Source organism: Ricinus communis, chromosome 9, assembly GCF_019578655.1.
Source record: "Ricinus communis isolate WT05 ecotype wild-type chromosome 9, ASM1957865v1, whole genome shotgun sequence".
Taxonomy (NCBI): Eukaryota; Viridiplantae; Streptophyta; class Magnoliopsida; order Malpighiales; family Euphorbiaceae; genus Ricinus; species Ricinus communis.
Window position 1 is genome coordinate 1683629 of NC_063264.1, and position 18885 is coordinate 1702513.

Here is an 18885-nt window from a genome sequence, read left to right on the forward strand (position 1 = left end):
AAGTGATAAACTTATCCTAATGATTCCACGGTTGTTTTTGGACAAATCTTAATATTTACTCAATAGATAAAACATGCTCAATGCATTTATGAATTATCAGTTATGTCAAATTATTTATTATGAGAAATAAGGAATACACACAAATTAGAATCATATTTGTAACTTCTTAAGAAAAATGATAATTAGTATGAATTAATTATTAGAAGAAAATGGGGACAACTTTAAATTTGATAATTCATCTGAAATAATACAATTTTATAAATTATTACTAAATTAATACAATAAGTATCAGTCCATTGCGTTATTTTTATCATTTTTTTTTATATTTTCTTATATTTATTGCCATCCGGTCTAAATTAACAATTCGTGTTAATTGTTGAACAAAGTTCTCAAATTAAAAAATAAATATTTTTATTAAAATTTATAAAATTCCCATTAATTATTTTTAACATTTTTATTCAATTTTGAATTTTCTGGGAAGGTTTTGGAAATTTGATAATCCCTAAACCATGCTGTCTTGAATGTATAGTCGCCAAGTTTTTACTAAGTGGCGATTTTCAATAGTAAATTAGAAATACAAAAGTAAAAAGGAAAGGGTTTGGAGGCGTTTCTAAGACGTGTGATGCGCGATTCGAGTTGGAGTTTAGAATTATTTCTGTCGTTGAAACGTCAAAAAAACTTGATTCTGGGCCCTTTTATTTTGTCACCAGTTATTCGTGCCACGCGCAATATCATCATATAATAATATTTATTGCTTAAAATGTCAGTAATTAATAGAAAATATCACTATTTCCATTCACACTTACGGCAACATAGGCAATAAATATAAAATTTAAAATATATATTATATTTTTATTATTTAAGTATAAAACATTTATCACACTTATATAATTTATTTTATTTAATAATTTAAAATGTATTGTACAGAATCTTTATAAAAAATAAGATATTATTTTAAACATTTAAAGTAGTTAAATATTTAATGCTTGAATTTTAAAAGTTTAAGTAAACTATAAGAAGTATAATATACTTCAAAATAAACGAAGAATTCTCATTTTATCAATACATATTATAGTGTAACTAGTAAATAGAAGTAAAAACACTCCATAAGAGTAAAAACATTTGATAAAAGTATGAACTTAATTAGTTTTTTATCCATGAAAAATTATTGGTGTAATATATTTAATTTGGACACAAGTGTGAAAGAAGTAAAAAATTAACAACTAATCTCACCATTTTGCATATAAAAAAGCTAACCATTATGCTTTAGATTTTATATCATTTGAGTATTAAACAAACTAAAAAAAAGTTAAAAGTATGTAGATGAGATGATAATTGTTTTTTTGTTATTTTAGTGTGAATATATCTAGAGTTAATTTAGAGTGTGTCATCGGATATAACTTTTAACCGTAGTACATATGTTAAAAGTTTTAAAATATTATTTCACCACCGTAATAATTTTTCATTTTGCAGGACATCTTCTAAATTAATTATACCATTTAATTAATTTATATAAAATGACATTTATATATTTGATTTTCTTGTTCATTGCTTTAAATAAATAAATAAATAAAAAGGAAGATATTATATTATCCACTGCTTTTTTTGCAAGGCAATAAGAAAAGAATATCCAAGGACATTACAAACAATGAAGGCACTTAACAATGTTATTGAACATTTCAGATCAACTGGATCATTAACGACAGAAAGCAAGCTCTCTCTCTCTCTCTCTCTCTCTCTCTCTCTTCTTTTATAGGTTTTTCTATACCTAACCCCAACAGTTTCTCTGTTTCCATTTCCGGAACTGAAGTTGGTCTTCAAGAATGGAACTATCAATTTTATTTGTTGGAATCATAGGTGAGTAGAGATTTTTCTGCTCTCTGCAGTGTTGCCAACCCTTTTTGTCCAATATATATAAGCAGAAGTTATAGTCAAAGATTCAAGACTTCTGTTCATTCATTTCTTTTTTTTTTTCTTTTTCGTTTCAGGCAATGTAATCTCAGTACTCATGTTTCTTTCTCCAGTGTAAGTAAGCTCCCATTTGATCCTTGTTTTCATGCTTCCTATCCTTTAAGAGATATAAAGCTAAGACTTTGATTCTAATGACCTGAAACCTCATAAATCTTGAGATCTTGAGCTATTTAGACAGACACACATATATACATATTAACCGACAGTTTCAATTTTTATACTTCCTTCATAGTGGAACTTTTTGGAGAATTATAAAGAATGAATCTACGGAGGAGTTTGAGAGTCTGCCCTACGTCTGCACACTGCTGAATGCAGCCTTATGGACATATTATGGGATCATAAAGCCAGGAGCCTACCTTGTTGCTACTGTTAATGGTTTTGGCATCGTCGTAGAAATTGTCTATGTAGCTTTATTCCTTATATATGCACCAGCAAAGATGAGGGTATATTTTCTTTTTCTTTTCTTTCTTTGTTTGTCATAATTAAGTTCATATTATAGAAAGTAATACTTACTAATCTACTATCAGAAAAACCAAGTACTTCTTTCGCTTCTTTTTTATTTTATTTTTTCTAATTAAATTCAAAGAAGTCTGCATCAAATTCCAGGCCAAAACAGCCATTCTTGTTGGGCTCCTGGATGTAGGATTTTTAGCAGCAGCAATTCTAGTTACTCGACTGGCATTGAAAGGAGAAGTACGGATTGATGCAACAGGATTCATGTGTGCTGGTCTTAATATCATCATGTATGGTTCGCCTTTAGCTGCTATGGTGAGTGGTTAGCTCAACAAAATCTTGTTATTTTCATTAATAGTCGATTTATTTACATGATGAAACAATTTGTGGTTTACATTTTATGTACGTAGCTAAATCGATAAATAAACCTACTTACATGATAAGAATAATATTTGATCTAAATTTAAGCTGATGGGTCAACTAAAATATTTTGTTTTCTAAGCTTTTATTATATTTATAAATTCATGTACTCTCTTAATATCTTCTTCCACTGGCTTTGACTATTTTAGTTGAAGTTGGATAAGCAGCAACCCACCAAACAAAGTTGAAAATTTAGGGGACAAAAATAAGAATTCCTCCCTTAATTATACGAGTGAAACAGCTTATTTGAATTTTGTGTTGCTGAAATCAAATTATATAAAAATATCTTCAAGAGCGGGCAAGCAAATCATTGGACTCAACTAACAAAATCTACCTTTGATACCTTATCAAGGGTTGCTAGTAGGATCTATGAGAGATGGCCATTCATATATTATTAGATCTACAGTATATATATATTATATCAGTAGCTAGGGTATGTGCCTCCTCCTTTTCACTAGTAGTGTGTGTATATCTATTCACGTTTACAAACTACACGTCCCCTTAATTGAAAATTGCAGATGACCCATATGCCAATCTACACCAGTCATTTTTCAGAAGGGCTGTAAGACAGGTTCCATTTTTTGATGGAAAACAACTTGCTGTGCGGTTGTGATTGTTTGCAGATTCATGGGTCCTTATAATTTGATGTCCTATACACAAACGCACATGGGAAATATTGAATTTTAATGTATGATGGAGATTTATTTCGACATGCTTGAATCTGATTTACTATTTCAGAAAACAGTGGTGACGACCAAGAGTGTGGAGTTTATGCCTTTTTTTCTTTCTTTCTTCTTTTTCTTGAATGGAGGGATCTGGACTTTCTATGCGATTCTCACAAGGGATTATTTTCTCGGGGTAAGTTCTTCTTTTCTTTTGTTTTTTCTAAGATAAATATAAATAGTTTCATTCATAATTAAAAATAACCATATAGTTTATTTTTTAATAAATCATTACCCTACAATTTACTTTCTTAATAATTTACTACTAAACAATTAACACATATTACTGATTGGAATGTAGTTTTATATTTTTACATTTTTACATTTTGTGATTTTTCATTATAACCCCTTCATGTACCTTTTTTATTTGCTATTTAAATATTTCAATCAAATTGCTGGATTAATAGACTAATATAACATAAAGTGTCAACAATAAATATTTTTACATAGTTATATGTATCAAATTCATAGTAGAATTAATATTTATTTCTAAATACAATTTTCTAATTTAACTATATAAATTATAAAAATATATGATCTTATTATTTATTTTAAGCTAAAACGAGTAATTGACTGTTAAAATACTTGAAAGTAATTATCGTACTGAAACATAATCTAATTTGAAAAATACATTATAAAATATTAATGACATTATTTTTATTTGGCGCAATATTAAGAAACATACATGAAATATAAAACGGTAAAAAAAAATTATAAAATCTTCAAATGTAAATATAAAACTATATATAAGTGAATACACAACATTAATATATTTGACAATAAATTATTAGCGGAGTAAATTGTACAAATAGTCATTTGACATAATAAATCACAAAACAATTTCTCTCTATAAATATAAAAGTTTCTTTTGTACTCTACCCTTTTTTAAGCTTCTATATAGCGTCCCATGTATTAATTATCACATAAAAGCTTCAGTATCTATTAAAATTATGAATAAACACATAATTATATTTTTATCAAAATATAAAATAATTAATAATTAATTTGTAAACTTGATGATTATAAAAATTATTATCTTATTTCAAGAAATTACTTTTCAATTTAAAAAAATTTAAATCTTTATGCCTATTTTCTTTTTCAACTTTTATATCCTTAAACTAAGAACTATTTAGATGAGAGCAAATCATCTTTTTTAATTAAATGGAGATACTTTACAGAAGAGGTTGGAAGGATTAGAGTAGCTAAATAGGTTCTTTAGTTTTGGCTTCACAGTGATATTAACATCAAAATGGTTGAACATTATAATCAAGAATCGTTCTGGGGACATCTAAACGTACTTGACATTTGTGTTAATAGGACCAGCAGTATTAATGACCGGTTAGGGACCCATATTGTCTATAATTGCTCTTGTTCTTTGGTCACAGCATAATTTCTCTTGGCATTTAGCAACTATTGATTGCCTTGGAAAGTAGAAGCATAGTGTACTTACTGCTACAGTGTTTGGCAAAAATAATAGCCACAAATAAATCTGTCATTATGTTTCATCTGCCCGAAAAAGGGACGCATATATATAAATTATTTGAGATGGTCCATTTTGACACGTGCATAAATTTACAAAAATCTCTTTGGAAACAATAATCATTTGGGTGGTCTACGTTTTTATAAATTATTTTATATTTTATATTCCTCTGTTATTTCTAATACCTTAATATAATGTATTAACATGTAGGTGAATTATATTCACTATTAAATAAGAAAAGAGTGGTGCGAAAATAATTAATTGTATGTAAATTAATACGCACATCAATCCATGTAGAATACATTTCATCATTTTATGTCCTTGATGTTATGAGTGAGCAACTTTTATGGTGTGTACATGTATATTTAGGTGCCCAATGGAACTGGATTTTGTCTTGGAATTGCACAGCTAGTGCTCTACGCAATTTATAAGAATGCAAAGCCTTGTAAAACGCGAGTTTCTGATCATCGTAATGGGCTGGAAGAAGGATCGCAATATGAGAACCTTATCTCATCATCTCAAACGACCCCAGGGAACTAAAGAATGAGACCCAGTTATGTTATTTGCTTAACATTCAAGAAGAAGAAGAAGATTGTGTTTTTCTATAGCAGTATCTGGTGCAAAAATATTTAAGGGTGAATTAAGGTTGAGAAAAAGATATAGTTGGAGTGAGAAAAAGCGATACGTTGATGATTTGCTTGAGTTCTGTTTCGTGGTAACACTATTACACAAATTAACTATTTGTCATTTTGTTAATAGCTATGGAGATTGATTTAAAAGCTTGCTTGTCTCCAATTAGTATACTGTTTCCTGATTTCACCTAAACAATCTAGTAAGTACATTAGTTCACAAAACACAAATTGAAGCCCTAATATTCAGAAGCAAAATTGAGGAATTCCAAATTCTCTCTTAATGAGAGATGTCGAGCATCTTGTTCCAATGTCTCCCATGCATGCTGTCACAGCTTGCAGATTTCCCCCTCTCGCACGAAGGTTCAGTGGCCCAAGAAGCCTCCAGAGTTTGCTACAACGCGAGGGAGGATTCTAGAACATTCTAGAATCATCTGGAAGGATCTGGAAGCATCTGGAACATTCTAGAATAATCTAGAAGCTTGTAGAATGTGTAGATAAGTATAGAAATATATAGAACATTCTAGATACTTAATCTTAGCCATTAGATTGAATGTATCCTCACCGTCCATTGAGGAGGTGGAGGCCTATATATAGCTTAGAAAATTCATTTGTAATCATCAAGTAGAATCAAGTTATATTCAAGCAACTTCTCTCTCTAGAAGTTCTCTCTCTAAGCTTTTTTAAGCTCTCCTTTGTTCTTTTTGCCATCCTAGCTAGCAATTTGCCTAGCATTCGAAGAGTAAGGCTGACTAGCTTACTTGTTTCCGCGAGAAAGTAACTAGTGCCGCACGGTTCGTTAGTAGAAAAGACCAAGCCCGTGACAGTTGGTATCAGAGCCAGGTTAGACAATCGTTGAAATGGCAAAGACATCAGGAGCAAGTGAGGCTACTAGAGTTCCGGAGGAGGTAAGGCAACTCCAGAGTGAGGTTGTGAAGGACCAGCCGGAAGCGTCCAAGCCACCAAGGAAGGAGAGAGGAAGGTCGAGGGATGTTGTGTCTGACATGGATGCCAGGCTAGCCAAGATAGAGCTAACTGTGGCCGAGGGACAAGATACGTTCTGGGATTTAGAGCAACGCATCGGGGAGCTCGAGAATGGAAGAGAAGAGCTTCAAGAGGGGATGCAAGCTGCCTTGAACGAGGGGATGTCCAAGTGTCAAGAACAAGCCAAGACCATGGAGAAAACTCTCCTTGCCGAGGTTGTGACATTGAGGGAAATGCTTGATGGAATGGTTGCTAGGTTGGTGGCAACCGAGGAAGAGCTTATCCTCTGCAAGAAGGCAGCTATCCAGGGAAGTGGAAGCGTGCCTATGATAGTCTCTACTCCATCGAAGTTAGATGTTCCGAAGCCTAAAGCTTATAAAGGCTCGAGGAACGTGAAGGAAATTGATAACTTTCTATGGAGTTTGGAGCAATATTTCAAGGCACTTGGCTTAGTAGAAGAAGCCAAGAAGGTTGACGCTGCTGCACTCTTCCTAGAAGATACCGCAATGTTGTGGTGGAGAAGGAGGAGTGGCAACATAGAAAAAGGGACATGCACCATCGACTCGTGGGGAGAATTCAAGGAAGATTTGAAGAAGCAATTCTACCCCGAGAATGCTATTCGAGATGCAAGGGCCAAGTTGCGGCGACTCTCGCATACGGGAAGTATCAAGGAGTATGTTAAAGAATTCACCGACACACTTCTTGAGATTCCCAACTTACCGATGAAGAAGCCTTGTTTGCATTTACGGATGGGTTGCAGATTTGGGCAAGGTTGGAGTTGGAGCGCCATGGTGTCCAAGATCTCAACACTGCCATTGCCGTGGCCGAATCCTTGATAGAGATCAGGAGGCAAGACAAGCACAAGCCTGACCAAGAAAGGAACGGCAACGGAAAGAATGGGGGAGACCGCCACCACAAAAGGAAGACTCCTACAGGTTTGACAAGCCTAGAGAGGGAGGCAACCATGGCAACAAGGACAACAAAGGTGGAGAAAAGCCTCGTATCAAGTGTTTCTTTTGCGATGGACCGCATAAGGCGAGAGAGTGCCCTACGAAGAACAAGCTCTCTGCGTTGGTCGAAGAAAAGGAAGAACACCAACGAGTGCAAGAGGAGTCCAAGATGGGGTCACTGCAACTTCTCAGTGCCATCAAAACCAAATTTGAGATGCCCAAGTCCGAAAAGAAGGGCCGGTTATTCGTGGAAGCAAAGGTTGGAAGCCGTACGGTAGAAGCATTGATAGATACCGGGGCTAACAACAACTTCCTCGAGGTAAAAGAGGCAGAAAGACTTGGCATCAAGTATGCAAAGGAGCAAGGGTGGCTCAAGGCCGTCAATTCAGCACCGAGTGCAACATGTGGGTTTGCGCGAGACGTCAAAGTAAGCCTCGGTGAGTGGTCTAGCCTCTTGGATTTTTCCATTATAACGATGGATGATTATGAAATGGTGCTTGGCATAGAGTTTATGGATAAAGTGAATGCATTCCCACTTCCCTTTGCCAACACCATGTGTATCTTGGAGCAAGGGAATACTTGCATGGTACCGTTGAAACGAGAAGCCAAGGTAAAAGCCATGAAGATCTCGGCCATGCAACTGTCTGAGCGGGTAGAGAAGGCTCAACCGTCATTCCTTACGGCACTAAAGGAAGAAGTGGCAATCTTGCCACAAGATAAAGTGCCAAAGGAAATAACAGGGGTCCTAGATGAGTTACAGAATGTAATGCCTGCGGAATTACCGAAGAAGCTCCCATCGAAGAGAGAGGTGGATCAGAAAATGGAGCTGGTAGAAGGTACAAGGCTGCTTACAGCAGTCCCTTATAGCATGGCACCCCCTGAGTTTGAAGAGTTGCGGAGGCAACCAAAAGAGTTATTGGATGCTAGCCACCCTAGGCCATCCAAGGCTCCATGTGAACCACCGGTACTCAAGCAAAAGAAGCCAACTCCGAAGAAAATAAGATGGCAAGCATCCCTTGCGGAGTCCAATTTTGCGAAGGAGTACAAGCTGGGAAAGGCAAACTTAGTGGCCGATGCGCTAAGTAGCAAGCAAGGCAAAGTTAGCTTCCACCACTAATGCTAACTTTCCTTTGTTGGATCAAGACAAGGTGGAACAAAACAAGCCCGCCGGTTTGTTAAAGCCATTACCGACGTACAAGGGATGGCATGAGAAAGCCGACAGGGCATGTGCTCCTCTAACCAAGGCCGCCAAGAGAATGAAGAAGTGGGTGGATGGAAAGAAGAGTCATTCAGAGTTTAAGGAGGGAGGCTTAGTGATGGTAAAGCTCCTTCTCCATCAAGGCCGAAGATTTGCCAAGGAACTTCAAGGGCATAATTGAGGCATACAGCGGGGACGCGATGAGAGCGTCGCCAGAATGAGTGGGGGAGAATGTCACAGCCCGCAGATTTCCCCCTCTCTCACGAAGGTTCAGTGGCCAAGAAGCCTCCAGAGTTTGCTACAACGCGAGGGAGGATTCTAGAACATTCTAGAATCATCTGGAAGGATCTGGAAGCATTTGGAACATTCTAGAATAATCTAGAAGCTTGTAGAATATGTAGATAAGTATCGAAATGTATAGAACATTCTAGATACTTAATCTTAGCCATTAAATTGAATGTATCCTCACCGTCCATTGAGGAGGTGGAGGCCTATATATACCTTAGAAAATTCATTTGTAATCATCAAGTAAAATCAAGTTATATTCAAGCAACTTCTCTCTCTAGAAGTTCTCTCTCTAAGCTTTCTTAAGCTCTCCTCTGTTCTTTTTGCCATCCTAGCTAGCAATTTGCCTAGCATTCGAAGAGTGAGGCTGACTAGCTTACTTGTTTCCGCGAGAAAGTAGCTAATGCCGCATGGTTCGTTGGTAGAAAAGACCAAGCCCGTGACAATGCGCACACCTCAAAATGAAACCTATGGGAACTTCCTTCATGGGTTCACTCATTTTTCACCCGTTGGCAAATGGAAAATATATATCGCATAATCATATTCGTATGCTGGTATAAACAGGAGTTGCAGAACTACTGTACCCGATAGGAGGAATGGCTATCAGGCAACAAAAACTGCTGTTGAAATGCAGAAACAAAAACAGCTCAACTTTCTTTCTAAATCTAAATCATTAAGAGACGATCATATCCTTATCGCCAATATCTAGGCGATGAGATAAATTTCAGCGCTATTAGGCGACCGGCTGACAGTGAATTGAAGATGAAATATTTCGTCCGCCTAACAATCAGCGACAACTAGAGTTTATGGCTAATGTTTGTGCAATGGCAAAATCATCATGGCCACAGTATTACACGACAAATAGAGTTTATGATCAATGTTCTATAATTAAATTTAGAGATAAGTACAAAATGTACCGTTTGGTTCATTTTTATAAATATAACTTTTTAGATAAAAGTATTTTTTTTTAATATCTTAAGGTAATAATTTTAATTTACAAAGATTTAATCATTTTATTTTGATAATCACGTTATTAGTGTCTAATATAAAAATTTAAGGCTTAATAATTTATAATGTCATTTTTTTTACTGTCAAATTTATCCCTTTATATTAACAATTTTTTAAATCATGATTTGACGATTAAATAATAAAATTAAATTATTTTTTATTAAATATACACTAGAATTCATATATAATGGATTTTGTATAACTATTTTAAATTTTAAATTATTATTAATAAATATTTTTAATATTTAAATTTACTAAATATATTAATTATTAGAAACTTTATTGTATTTAAAAAGAATTATAAAAAATAAATAAAGATCTCGTTCTCACACATAGTTTATTTATTCCGCTCCGCTGCGTTGATGTTTTGCTGAACGGGTATGTAAATTTCAGAACCCATCCCTTCAGCTCCGTCCTATTACCATTTCTATTCAGTCATTTGTTCATTTTTCAAAAACAGAAGAAAAATGGAATGCAAAAAAGGAAGAACTCGGAAACGGTACAAAGAAGAAGATCACTTCCGCTGATAATAAAGACCAACCAATCAGGCCCATTTATTAAGAGACTAGCCCAGCTCCAACTCAATTAATTAGGTTCATTATGAGTATCAGGGCTAGCCGTCTAGTCTAGGTGTGCAGGTGAAAAGAATGAGAATGGCAAGACCATTAACCTTTTTCTTTTTCTCTTTTTTCTTTCCCTAGAATATGGCAATAACTAACATCATTATTAGCCCCTTACTTGTTGCAGAGGATTTCACCCACTACACTATATATGTACACCCATAATTCTGGACGTAGGCAAGAACATTAGGTTTTGATGTAGCTTTGTGCGAGCCCGGCCCAAGTAAAGGAAGAAAAAGATGACCCATTTAACCATTAGTAATGGCTCTGGATATTAGCCCATCGTACCAATCATGGTTCCTCTTTTTCTTTCCTCGTCTCATGCCTTCCTTATGGTGGTGACATTGAACATTCAATGCCAAAGCTTAGGTTACCCTTCTACTTCTAATCACCTTTACTTTTATCTTTTTGACGCAATAATCTATTATTCAGTGATAATATAACCATGATGGCTTTGATTTAATAACTAAGTAATCTCATTTCCCTTGTAAGAATTTGCAAAAGTACACAAGGAAAATGATAATCTTGGACTCATTACCCAGTCCAGTTCTATTTATGATCTTTCTCCGCAACAAATTTGCACCTCATTAATGCCCTCCTCTCTCTACGAAACAGTTCCCACCTTCTAAGTTTCTGTATTAGGACACGAAAGCACTGAACATGGGTCCAAGGCCCTTAAAGTGGGAGACATTAAACCCTCATCTATCTACTTGTACTTGTTATTTTGTGAATTATTAGATAAGAGAGTAAATTCATCAACCCATCATAATGTCTACTCTGTGTTTGATTTTTGATTATTATTTTATGAATTACCACCACACACACACACACACACACACACACAAGAGAGTACAATTGTGGACCTTTAATTGCATAGTGTGCATCTCACAAATGCATAATTTATTGTCTATTTATATCTCAGGATTTTGATCATTATATTCATGCTAATCTGTCCATGCAACAAACTTCATTAAATTTATATTAGATAGGTCGTGCCTTTGTGCCCTAAAAGCTTGAATGGTCCCCCCTAAATATCCCAACATATTTTTTGTCTTTTTCCTCTAATCAAATGTCTAATAACTTTAATTAGCACAGCCTAACCAAACTGGCACGAGAACACAAAGACAATATTCTAAATCGACAGATCTATGAAGCTGTATATATATATACATAGAGAGAGATTTGAAAATATAAAGCTGTATTAGAATTAGTTTATATAGGATGGGTTTATTTTGAGCATTTTCTTTATGCTACATGAAAATATATTTTACAATAAATATATGATAAAAACTGTATATATTTAATAATATTTTTGTATTAATGAAAAATTTAATAAACCATAAACTATATAAAAATGGGTATTCATTATAAGAATAAAATTTTAATATTAATAATACGGATGCTCTTGTTAACAAGTAAAAAGAGAGATAAATTTAAATTATAACATATAAATTTTGTTGCTGATTTGTCATTTAAAAGTCACAATTGAGACTATCTCGTAATATGAAAATTAACAACTCATATTTACAAGTAATTATAAGATATATTGTTAAGTCCAAATTGTGGATGAATGATCATAATTCTTAGTGGCCCATTTATATTGGTTCTTTGAAGATAATAATTATGGGTTGAATAGATAGAGTAACATGAACAACAACACCAAAAATGGTGTCTTAAATCTTAGCAATTGCAATGAGATCAGAGCCATTGGATTGATAAATGATATTAAGTAAGAATTAGTGGCTAAGATGGTACGGTTGAGTTGTCTAATCTGATGCAAAGGAACAGCAGAGAAAGAGACGATCAAGAAAAATCCATGGATGGGGACTCTCCACTAAACTGAAGGGTACCCTCTTCTCTAATCATGTTCTATCAGAAGCTGCCATCAAATGACCAAAAGACCAAAGTCGCACTAATATTAATATTATATGAATTTTTTTATTAATAAATAAAAAGAATGTATTATAGGTATTTTATTTATGAATATTAAATAATTAAATATATTTTATAATTTAATAAATATGTGTTATTTATTAATTTATTTTAATGGATATAAAGTAAGTTTTTTGTAATATTAAATAAAGCAAAAACGAAAAAAAAAAACTCCCAACGAAATTCCACTGCTTCGTTGGCTTATTAGCTTATATTTTTCACTTATTATATAGCTTAGCTTCACGGGGTTAGATGGGGACAAAAGACAATGAAGATCTGCATGTGCAGTCTCAGTAATCCAACGGTGAATAGTGGGAGATCAAGCGTAAGCCCACTGGTTAAGATCCACCAGGTTACTATTATTTTTATATAAAAAAGAAAAGGAAAGGAGAATAGAAATTGAAAAATGGCACCCACTGCTGCTGCAACTAGCTAGGTTGTTCAGCCATATCATTAACTTGTGCCATGAAGTATGGAGGAAATGTCCACGAGAATGTGTCTTGTATATTCAGCAATCTTTTGATCGTTTAAGTTGTATGGTAAAATGGTGGGATAACTACTAACTGGGCTTTTCAGATTTTCTTAATAATTGAATCGTGATCGGTCTGAGATCAAATTTGCAGTGTCGCACTTTGTGAATCAATTTCAGTATCATTGAATCCGATATCCTATTATTAATTTAATTTATAACATGAAGAAGCTAAGAAAGCAGTAGCAATGCGTATCTAATTTGACAATGGTATATTATTGTACCAATTATATATATATAAGCATAAATCTGCATGGCATGGCAGCTTCAGGATGTTGGTGCCGATTTGGTTGATGGGTACATTGGCAAAATGGCAGGGACATGGGTTTTATAAATGAGGATCAAATCTTTTTCCTCACAGTAGATAGATTTCGGATGATATCCCTTTCTACAGAAACACAAACAGCAACAACAGCAGTGGGTCCTAAATTAATCAATATGGTCGTGGCTCCACTGCACCCAAATAAACACCATCTTTCACACTGGAATTATCCTACATAGAAACCATATAATGACTTCAGATCAGTAAGCTCAACATTCGTTAAAGAGGAAAAGAAAAAACACACACACGTCGCATAGCTCTCTACTGTAAATATGTCTGTTGACCAGCTTCATTTAAACAAGAAGGTAAAGAGGGCAAAGGGACAACAAACAACATACGGAACATGAAGATGGCAATTAACGGCGTGTCTCACTGTGTCTTGGAAAACAAAAATGACACGTCGTATTAGTATATGGACACATAAACGTATAAAAGAAAAGAAAAGAAAAGAAAAGAATTCTTCAACTAAATAGCATCCAAGGAATCTAGTGCAGAGAGGCTTATTCCTCATCCAATTCCTATAAGAAAGAAAAAGAGAAAAGAAAATGGTAATTTAATATAAAAATGATTTTTAACTCATAAAAGAACCAGCAAACTAAGAGCCTGTTAGTCAAGGGACAAGCTTTTGTAGATTATTGTGTTGTGTTTGGATGCAGGGAGAAGAACTGAAAATCAAAGAAAGAGTGATCAGATATATTAGGGTTTTGGGGTGCACTTTTGCCTTGTCTTGTTTACATATTACAACTTTTATGAAAAAAAAAATTATATTTATATAAAGGGTTAAGTCAGTATTCCACGTGCTCCTGGGGACTCTCTCCTCTCACTGCCCTTTGCTTCAAATTCAATGTCATGTTCATATATACATACTTTTTATTTTATTTTCTTTCACTCGATTACACTCTCTGACCATATGTGCGCTTTCTTTTGTTTGCATCTTTCTTTCTCTCTCCCTACCTCTCTCAAGATTCCAGAAAAGCAAAAACTAGTTTAGAGAAAGAAAAAAAAAGCCTTACTCAAGGAACCAAAAAAAGAACAACATCAAGAAAAAGATTTCTTGCTTGGAAGCTCTGAAAGGTTGTTCGCAAGAATCATCGTGTTTGACTATATGATGGATGGCATCATGAAAGGAGTTGGTGGCGGTGGTGGTGGAGGCGGCGGCGGTGGTGGAAGAGTTGGAATAGGTGAAGAAGATATGGGTGATGGTATGCAGTGTAGTGACCATCCTTATAGAAATAACCCAGGTGGAATCTGCGCTTTTTGTCTTCAAGAGAAGCTTGGAAAGCTTGTTTCTTCTTCTTTTCCTTTACCTATTCGTGCTTCGTCTTCCTCATCTTCTTCTCCTTCTTTTAGATCTGATATTGGTAGTGGTGTTGTGGGTGTTGGTGTTGTTGGCGCCAGCAATGGTGTTAGTGTTGGTCCTGCTGCTTCACTTTCACTCGCTGTGCACTCCACGTCGACAAAAGGTAGAAATGATGGTGGCAATAATAGTCGCTATCAAGAATACTACACAAGGAGGGCCAGGATTCCTTTTCTTTTGGCTAAAAAGAAGAAGAAAATCATGGTTGCATCATCAGATCGTGATATTGTTTTCAAAAGAAGCAAATCCACAGCAACTCCTGGAAGAAGAAACCATCATCATTTCTTGGATGCTTCCACTGATGATGGTGATGAAGATTTTACCAGTCCACGAAGAAGAGGTGGGTTCTGGTCATTTCTTTATCTCTCTGCTTCCAGCTCCAAGTCTATCACAACTACTGCTACCAAGAAAACATCAGACAAGGTATCATCATTGATAGTTACAACAACACCAGCAACCACAGCCACAACAACAGCGAACGGGTCCATGATGAGGCCAAAAGACAAGTGTTTGGGCACTTCTTTGTCCAAGAAATCAGACATTGTTGCAGTGGAAGATGATGATAGTCCTAATAGTCAAGCAACTGCCTCTGCTTCATCTTTTGAAAGAAAAGTGTCAAGATCCAGATCTGTAGGGTGTGGAAGCCGGAGCTTTTCTGGTGATTTCTTTGAAAGAATCTCAACTGGGTTTGGAGATTGCACTCTTAGAAGAGTGGAATCACAAAGAGAAGGCAAACCAAAAGGACCTGGAGCCGCCTCTCACATGAAAGAAAGAGTCAAATGTGGTGGAATCTTTGGTGGGTTCATGATAACTTCTTCATCTTCATCTTCTTCATCATCATCTTATTGGGTTTCATCCTCAGCAGAAGAGCATCACATGAATGGGAAATCAACACACGGTGTTGCAGCAGCAGCAGGAGCAGGTGGGCCATTAGCTCATGGTAGGAGTAGAAGCTGGGGTTGGGCTTTTGCTAGTCCTATGAGAGCTTTCAGCAAACCTTCTTCAAAAGATGGAAAGAGGGACATTATAAGAGAAGCATCCAATAAAAACACTACGCCAAACTTATCTGCTATTCCTTCATTGTTAGCTGTGAGAGGCTGAATCAAAAGAGAAGAATCAGGGCCGGCGGGTTTATAATACACAAGTACATTTGGTCATCTTTCTTTGTTTATTTACCTCTCTGTTTATGATCTCTTTTTATCCTGATCTCATTAATTCCATAACTGGTGTCAACACTTGTATTTTCCTTTAAAACTTTATGGTCATATTTTGCAAATTATTAGTCTCTTTTAGATAGTGTATTTCCTTGTAATGCTTCTTGAAATGGACTATCTAAAAATCCCAGGTGAGTCTTTGTCTAAAGTGTGGACTAACTTGAACTTGAAGAAGGAGAAGAAATGTTTGACCAAATATAATATCATAGCATCATCTGATTGTTAGTTCACTCTTTGTGATTTGCTGGAGTTGGGTTCTTGTGCTGAGTCTTTATTCTTTAATCTCTTTCTAGTTTTTCTAAATAATTTGTATTTTGTATCTGATGCAGTGACAAAGAAATTATGTTTTTCAATATAAATAAATTTATTAAATTATTGTTACCCATAGCAAGGACTTAGTTTAGATTTAGATACTCACATGGGCACACATGTTTGGTAGTAGTGGATACATTACAAGGTCTATGTACCCTAGTTTGTTTGCCCTACCCATTACCCATTACCCCTCTTCCTTCTTTTTGTTTTTGGGCTGACTCCTACCCATTATATAGCCTTATCTACCCTTTGAATATGTTTATTCTTGTTTCACAAAATTTTCTCTTCATTTGATGTTCTAATTGTCCATTTTCTTTTTATCCCTTCTTCTCACTTTGTAGTCAACAAAATTTTGGCAGTTCCTCTTTGCCAGCTACTTCCAACTGCTGTGCAAAAATTTAAGGCAACTATTTTCCAGCTACCTGTACAGTTGTTTTCTGTGTAGATCTTTTATAATTGTACATTTGAGTTTAAAGTGCAGAGATAAAAATAAATTAAATCTTGAATTCCATGTGGAAGCTAATGCTTTACTGTACCTCTGTTTTTCCAGGACAAATTTAATATTGAAAAACAAACGCAAAATTGCCCTTGCTAAACGCAATTCTTTACTGTGCGCAATTTGTACTCATTCTCCTTGGTATATAATTCATATGATATTGTTCAAAAGAAAGGTTACATATTCATAATAAATTTTGCTAATTACTCTGCATCAATTACTTCTACTGTGATTTGTTGTTTTCTCTTCTATGTTTTAATTTTTCTTTTTTAATATTTTGAGGCTTGATGCCTGTTCAGTTTTTGATGCTGTATCCTTGTAATTGCTATATGATTCTTGAAGGAATTGGCACTGCTTAAATAATTTGTGGAAATAATTGGACGAGAATTTAAAGGGATTCTGGAAGGACTTGGAACAAATGCACTTCCAAGCAAAGGAAAAAAAAATAAAATCTGAGAAGGAGACATGAGGTGGGGGGGTCTTGGAGGAAGAATGCAAGAACAAAAAGACAAGCAAAAAGGCTGCCTAAAGGGGACCCTGATATTGGAGCAGAACATTAATAGAAGTGGACCCTTAAACATGTACTTTTTTTAACCCACAACAATGGCTTAGATTTTCTCCTTTGCTAAGGGTTCCCACTTTACCTACAAAGGGCTTTAGATATGTAAAAAGGTGTTCAATTAGACTTTAGGTCATTGGGAAGGTTCAAAAGTTGTTTAGATATCCTAAGAAGTCCAAAGGGTTCTTTCTTTTTTTATTAATTTTTGGCCCTATAGTGAATTTCAGTTCCACACACAATTTAGAGTCATATCATGTGTAATTTTGCTATCAAGATAAGGACCCAACAGCTGAAGCAAAGGGACAGAATGGGGAGTCCCCACTAAGTAAAATAGTTCGGCCATTATTGAGTGGAAAATCAATATGATATCTTATCATCCATTTCTCTTTCAACGACATTGGTATATAAAGTTATATCATACATTCTTTCTTTTGCCATATGTTAACCTCATAATAATAGGGGTGTGACACATTCATCTCTCTTCTTCTTAACTTTTCAAGAGTCCATTTTATTTTCATATGAGGTGACAAGGTAAAACAATTATATTTATTTATAAAGTTCATTTAATAAAAAAGGCAACATCTTTAGTTGGCTCCTAAAGGATCAGTGTTTAGAAAAGCGAACTGGTTGAACTGACGGTTCGATCTTATTTTTAAATACTCATCTCACCAATTAAAAGAACTAATTAAAATCTTCTATTGTTGAGTGGGTGATTTAAGGATACAAACAGAGTAAGAAGAGTAATGATACATATAATTTTCAATGTATAATAAGTAAATTCCCAACACCGCACCTGTTGCGGATTCCTTGGCAGCCCTTTTCTTTTAGAATCCAATTTATGGAAGAGTCATGAATTGAAAGCATTTCTATACATGGGCTATATTACTAATACCTAAAATATGACCCTCCGAATTCTAAGCCCATTTATCATTTATGGGTACGATTTTGGACCCAATAACTCTGTTTATTTATCTAAATCAATAATAAAAAGAAAAATCTAGCGGTCAGCATGTATTTAGTTGGTACAAGCAATAGAGATGATCATGTCATCTTAGGATTTTAGTCTATAATAATTTTCTTTTTCATATGGTGGGGGCAATTATTATTTATTTCTCCTCCTAGGTTTGGTGTTATTACTTCTAAATAACCCATGAATAGGCAGGCCGTGCAAATAGAATTGAGCATTCAGCCAGCACTGAGCTAGCAATTCAGGACAAGATTATGTTTTGATATTTTCTTTCCATGGAAAAAAGGAGGCGCAAGTATCATCCCTCCAGGAAAAATCCTGCATTTATAATATGAAACAAGAACAAGCAACGACAGTGTGCCTGAAAGGTCCAATATATTATTATAGCTACAGAGCTACTTAACAAAACTTTAATGCTTCCCAGAATTACTATTAACTAGCAAACAACTTTCAGCAATGCTACTCTGTTAAAAATTC

The 18885-nt window shown here is 34.8% G+C and overlaps 2 protein-coding genes across 2 annotated transcripts; both read left to right on the forward strand.

Annotated features, from left to right (window-relative positions):
* Window positions 1-1674: 1674 nt before the first annotated feature.
* LOC8278748 (bidirectional sugar transporter SWEET17) lies at window positions 1675-5825 on the forward strand. Its single transcript, XM_002516898.4, has 6 exons — window positions 1675-1857; window positions 1989-2025; window positions 2204-2414; window positions 2578-2739; window positions 3583-3702; window positions 5416-5825. Exons 1-6 carry the CDS (start codon window positions 1824-1826, stop codon window positions 5584-5586), a joined length of 735 nt encoding a protein of 244 aa, XP_002516944.2. The 5' UTR covers window positions 1675-1823; the 3' UTR covers window positions 5587-5825.
* An 8332-nt stretch (window positions 5826-14157) lies between these two features.
* On the forward strand, window positions 14158-16304 carry LOC8278747. Its single transcript, XM_002516897.4, has one exon. It carries the CDS (start codon window positions 14609-14611, stop codon window positions 15959-15961), a length of 1353 nt encoding a protein of 450 aa, XP_002516943.2. The 5' UTR covers window positions 14158-14608; the 3' UTR covers window positions 15962-16304.
* Window positions 16305-18885: the final 2581 nt, after the last annotated feature.

Coding starts and splice junctions, on each gene's coding strand:
- LOC8278748 (XM_002516898.4), top strand. CDS start 1,824: ATGGAACTATCAATTTTATTTGTTGGAATCATAG. Junction 1,858..1,988: donor TTTATTTGTTGGAATCATAG/GTGAGTAGAGAT, acceptor TTTTCGTTTCAG/GCAATGTAATCTCAGTACTC. Junction 2,026..2,203: donor CTCATGTTTCTTTCTCCAGT/GTAAGTAAGCTC, acceptor CTTCCTTCATAG/TGGAACTTTTTGGAGAATTA.
- LOC8278747 (XM_002516897.4), top strand. CDS start 14,609: ATGATGGATGGCATCATGAAAGGAGTTGGTGGCGGTGGTGGTGGAGGC.